At 38.0% G+C, this 5,915-nt stretch overlaps 1 protein-coding gene across 1 annotated transcript; it reads left to right on the top strand.

Moving 5' to 3' along the window:
* The first annotated feature begins 741 nt into the window (after nucleotides 1-741).
* Nucleotides 742-5,322, top strand: LOC106471542 (zinc finger SWIM domain-containing protein 5-like). The gene has a single exon (XM_022400147.1). The coding sequence runs from the start codon at nucleotides 1,933-1,935 to the stop codon at nucleotides 2,752-2,754; it is 822 nt and encodes a 273-aa protein (XP_022255855.1). The 5' UTR covers nucleotides 742-1,932; the 3' UTR covers nucleotides 2,755-5,322.
* The last annotated feature ends 593 nt before the right edge of the window (nucleotides 5,323-5,915 follow it).

The following is a 5,915-nucleotide window of genomic DNA, read 5'->3' as shown; positions in this document are numbered from 1 at the left end:
TGGTCTTGTAAGTCATGCCAATTATTACAATTACAAGCTAAAGATTTGGTCTTGTAAGTCATGCCAATTATTACAATTACAAGTTAAAGATTTGGTCTTGTAAGTCATGCCAGTTATTACAATTTACAAGCTAAAGATTTGGTCTTGTAAGTCATGCCAATGGAAGCTTTGATTGACTGTTGATGGTAGTCAAGGTAACAGCCATGATTGTTTCAAAGTATCATTCGAGCAGCTTCTGATATATTTATTGAAAGTTTGTTCTTAGATCTTAGTCTGCTTTCTGCTCAGACTAGAATATCATCTGATTTTTTTGCCAATAAATTGATAGGGATGACTCACTGTTATGGACTTGTATATCTCCCCATCTAGAGCACTATCACAGACACATACAAGTCCCCCTTCTATTAACCTTTTCACTGATGCTGGGATTTATATTTCCCTCTCACATTGCAACTGGAACAAATGTTTCCTATTGTCATTCAAAATTGCCATGCGTGACGTATGGCAGTGAAATGAGTTGGAAAGTATTTATTGGCATCCCACCTAATGTTGATATATGGTTTCCCTCAGCCCTTCAGTAACCAACAAGATGTCTATTTATTGACATCCCACCTAATGTTGATATATGGTTTCCCTCAGCCCTTCAGTAACCAACAAGATGTCTATTTATTGGCATCCCACCTAATGTTGATATATGGTTTCCCCTCAGCCCTTCAGTAACCAACAAGATGTCTATTTATTGGCATCCCACCTAATGTTGATATATGGTTTCCCTCAGCCCTTCAGTAACCAACAAGATGTCTAAGTGGAATGTACAACATTGCATGTCATCCATGCCCGCAGTAACCCTAATTACTATGTAAATATGTTTGATGAGCCTGACTCAGATAGTTTAAAAGATGGTGAAAGTGAGTCAAGTGGTGTTTAAATGAGTGATGATGAAGAGACATTTGTTCCAGTCACAGTGTGAGGGGGGTGGGAGCACTGGGAAATATGTGTCCCAGCTGCAATGAATGGGTTAAGGCACTGTCACAGACTCGTATGTGTCCCTTTCTAGAGCAACATTGCAGACACATATGTCCCCTCTAGAGCACAGTCATATGTCCTTCCTCTAGAGCACTGTGACAGATGCATATATGTCCACCTCCAAAGCACAGTCACATGTCCACCTCTAGAGCACTGATACAGGCACAAATATGTCCACCTCTAGAGTACAGTCACATGTCCCCATCTAGAGCACTGGTACAGGCACAAATATGTCCACCTCTAGAGCACTGGTACAGGCACAAATATGTCCACTTCTAGAGCACAGTCACATGTCCCCCTCTAGAGCATTGATATGGGCACATATATGTCCACCTCTAGAGCACTGCCACAAGCATGCATGTCTCCCTCTAGAGCATTGATAAGGGCACATATATGTCCCCTTTAGAGCACTGCCACAAGCACATATATGTCCTCTCTAAACCACTGCCACAGACACATTTACTTCCCTCTCTAGAGCACAATCACAAGTACACATGTCCCTTTCTAGAGCACAATCACAAGTACACGTGTCCCTTTCTAGAGCACAATCACAAGTACACATGTCCCTCTCTAAAGCACTGCCACAGATACACCTATGAGACTCACTATGTAACCTTTATTTTAGCCGTGAAAATTGTGTTACTAACCACACACGAGCTTGTGATACTAACCACACATGAGTTTGTCCATTTGTAGAAATGTAAAGAATATCAAACTGTCCAAAGTTTGCTAGTTTCCAGTTTTGAATAAGTAATAAAATATATATTTTTGTTTTTCTATTGTGTCTGAAAATAAGGGTGGTACTACGAAGGTTATCTATAAATCTGGAAGTGAAAGAGTTATGTCTAGGACTTGAAATGTCTAACCAATTTAGTTAAGACTTGAGGCGAATTGTTACTATAAACAATGTTGGATATCTCTTCTTTAGGACCAGTAGCCTCAACAGTTATGTCTCACGCCACCGTGATGCGACTGAACCTCGACTTCACGCAGCAGGAAGAGTTATCCAGTTGTGCTCGGACTCTGGCCATTCAATGTGCAACAAAAGATCCACCAAACTGTGCTCTGAATGCCCTGACTCTGTGTGAAAATGATCCATTTGCCTTTGAAGCAGCATATCAAATAGTTGTGGAAGCTGCAACAACTAACGTTATGACGTCATCGCAACTCTTCACAGTAGCTAGGTACATCGAACACCGTGGCTATCCTCACAGGGCGTACAAACTAGCCGTTCTTGCCATGAAAGGTGTTCACTTAGCATATAACCAAGACAACCATCCAGCAATTAATGACATTCACTGGGCCTGTGCTCTCACTCATTCCCTCGGTAAGTCTGAGCTTACCAATCTAGTGCCGCTTCTCGTGAAAAATGTTCATTGTGCGACAGTGCTGTCAGACATCTTACGTCGATGTTCAATGGCACCACCAGGTATAGCGACCCTGGATGCCAAAAGACGATGTATCAAACCACTCTCCTTGGACAAACCTCCACTCAGGCAGTTACTGGAGGCCACCATATCGGCATATGTGAACACTACTCACTCTCGGTTGACGCACATAAGCCCCCGTCATTACAGCGACTTCATCGAGTTCCTCAGTAAGGCCCGAGAGACTTTCTTGCTTGCCCCCGAGGGGCATCTTCAGTTTGCCCAGCTGATAGACAATATGAAAACTGCTTACAAGGGGAAGAAGAAGTTGATGTTTCTAGTGAAGGAACGGTTCGGTTAACGACTGCCGTAGTTAGCTGGCCGTCTGAGACGAGACATATGCAATAGTAAGGTTTGACCAAGGCAAGAGAGAGAGTTTATATTTTGGGCGGTCAGGAAAACCGTCATCATCTTATCAGGCTTGTCCTTATTCTAGCATAGAGTGTTGTGGAAGTGAGTTGGCAACATCAGCATGCTAGTAGTTTTACTAGTAATTATTTCAGTTTGTGCTTGGCTGTCAAAACGTATTATATGCCATTGTTATATATTGCCAAGAGCAGTAGAACAACTGTTCAAATGTACAAAATATCCTATAGAGAAAACTAAAACCAACCCCTCCCAAGGGCCACCTTGGTGGAGCTTTTGGTGACACAAAAGTTTTGTACGTACAGTCTCTCATCCAAGTGTGGGTTCAAATTGCAAAAAAAGCCTGTGTTCCTTGTGGTCCTACCTCACTGAGTGCCACTATAACTGTGCCGAGAAAATGAACCCACGTGACAAGTAACATTACTTTTGTAATATGCTAGTGGTAAGGAAATGTACATAATGTGAACCTGTTTGTGTCTGTCCTGTGGCTGATTGGAAGGACAGCTCTTTTGTTCATTTTGTTTAAAAGTTTGCATGAGAAAATCTGTTATATAGTTTGTGTTGGATGTCTTCTAATTTTATTGTGTTTGACGGTGAGTTAAAGCTACATTGTCAAATTATATAGTCTTGCTATGAAATCATGTTAACTATTCGGCGTTACTGTGAACCTCACCGGTAGTATTATGTTTGGGATTGATCATAATGAATTTGTTTACTCTGTTGAATTATGAACTTAAAATTATTACCTGTGTTGATAACCCCATTAAAAAAGGTTCAAAATCGGCATGATTGCCAGATGGGTGTCATTTTAGAGCATAATTATATTTCTGATCCATCAGTTTTATTCATGAATATATCTATATAAGATGAGAGAGAAAAGATTACAAATTTGTGAAGAAGTGCTTTGTGGTGTAGTGATTATATGTTAAAGTAAATTTTTTTTTAAATAATAAAGAGAGTTTGTTTACAATGGTGTGTTTAAATTAAAATTTTGGTATAGAATTGTGTGTGCTCGAGAATTAACTGTAAACTTAAAGAATCGGCTAATTAACTGGATCGATACATATCCGAAACCCTTACTAAATAGAGAAGGTTCCATTTTTTACAAGTTCATACCTGCAGGTCTTAATCTGCGTGTTCCTACTGTGTGTTCTCATCACCATGACAGAGATAGTTTAAAAGTTGGCTCAGGACCTGGAGTAAAGTTCCTGATTTATCTTCTTTAAAACATTCCACATCACTGAATGGCCGTTCTTTCCTGTTGCTCACTATTGAAAAGTTGAAACTCAGTAAAATAGTATTTTTTTCGTGACATAAAAACTGAAATGTGTAATTTTTCAGGATTATTTTTCAATCTGTTTCTTCAGAAATAGAATTGTGAATGTTTTAATCAGACAAGGTTTGTTGACAAAAAAAAAAAGATCCCTGTATTTGTTTTGTATCTGATGTATTCGAAATGGTGAAACGTTTGATTGAATAGACAGCTTGGAATTGTTTGGCCAACTACTGAAGTTGAGTCAAGCTCAACAGCGGCTATTGAACAAGTCTGGTTAGTGGTAATGTGCCAGTTAATAAGATAGAATCAGTAATAAGTCAAGATCAGTTCTGGTGCTACTAACTTTGTATAGGTAATAAAACCAACACAAACTCAGCAGTTAGTAATTGGAATCAGTAATAAGTTGTTGCACTGGTGACTGTGTTTAATTTAACCAACTGGTTACTGATTTTAGTGGGTAAAAAAAGCAATGGATGTTAAGTAATCTTATTTTTTATGATTAAGTTAACAGTTACTGCTCTGAATTAGCGCTGTTAGTTTTTAATGGTTGGTAAGTCACGGCCTGTAACTGAGACAAAAGTTAACACGGTGTAGTAGGACTTGACGTATACACAGGCTTCCCAGTTCCAATATTTAAGCTATAAAACATGCATCGTACAATATAATTATATTAGTTGTGTGTCATACAAGTATTGTTTTACACTTGTCTTATGTCAGTCGATGAAACTCAACCTTTTCATTGTTGGGAACCCTGTGTCTTCCATAACTGTGTGTTTCTCACAGAAGGTTATCTAATACATCAGACTTTGCTGTCGCAATACCACAAATAAGATCAGAGCTGATTGTTCACTATGCAAAGGTTTCACATCAAATTTCATTGTTAAGTTTGTACACGTGTGCAATAGGTTGTCTTGGAAAGAACTGATTCAACTCTTGCACTTATGACTTTCCCAGAGAAATTAACAATTGTGACAACTCGATTTAATGATATGCCTTTTGTAACAAGAAATAGCTATTTAGTACCGAAATGCCATATTTAAATTAATTTATTTGCCATTTTATTTAAGACCCTCACATGACATCCTAATACTGCATGTGGATTTCAACAACTTAGGCTTAAAGGGAACTCTTAAGATGTATGAGAGTTTAATATCCATAGAAGTGATATTTGTGCAAAATTTTGTTTTCCCCTCTGTAATGATGACACAATAAAGGCCAGTTGATTATACAAGTGGTGTTGAGTTGAATTTGTTTCGTTAGGAATGATTTATGCAAATATATATATATATTTGGTTTATATACGGATTTAAAATCCCTGTTAATGTTATACTTTTTCTGTCTTATTATTTAACGTGTTAACCACTTCGTGCTTGCACTGTAAGATTGCAGCTTATCAAAACATTTATAAGAATGGAAACGAACATAATTTAATAAAATAGTGGAGTAAAAACTGTAAACTTCGATTTTGCTAAGATGGCTGACCTATAAATGTTATGGGAGAAAAACTAAGCATGTGGCGCCATCTAGTACAACTAATATTAATTTCCTAGAAGCTGTTGAATGTGTTTTTCAATCTGTGGTGGTTGTACGCAATAAGTATATTTTCGGGAATATTTTTCTTCAATATTATCATTTCATTACGTACATTGTTAGGACTGACGGCTTGCAAACTGAAATTCATAGCTAGGTTATGCTGCTTAAACTTAGTCTTAATCTTTTAAGTACTGTACGTACTTATACTGAAATTGCATTCATCACAAGACTTATAATGGCTGGAGACGGCTTGAATGGGTAATGAAGAAAAACCTTAATATAACAGC

The sequence above is a fragment of the Limulus polyphemus genome, unplaced genomic scaffold (genome assembly GCF_000517525.1).
Source record: "Limulus polyphemus unplaced genomic scaffold, Limulus_polyphemus-2.1.2 Scaffold4688, whole genome shotgun sequence".
Lineage (NCBI taxonomy): Eukaryota > Metazoa > Arthropoda > Merostomata > Xiphosura > Limulidae > Limulus > Limulus polyphemus.
This window is presented reverse-complemented; position numbering and strand designations above follow the sequence as displayed.

Coding starts and splice junctions, on each gene's coding strand:
- LOC106471542 (XM_022400147.1), top strand. CDS start 1,933: ATGTTGGATATCTCTTCTTTAGGACCAGTAGCCTCAACAGTTATGTCT.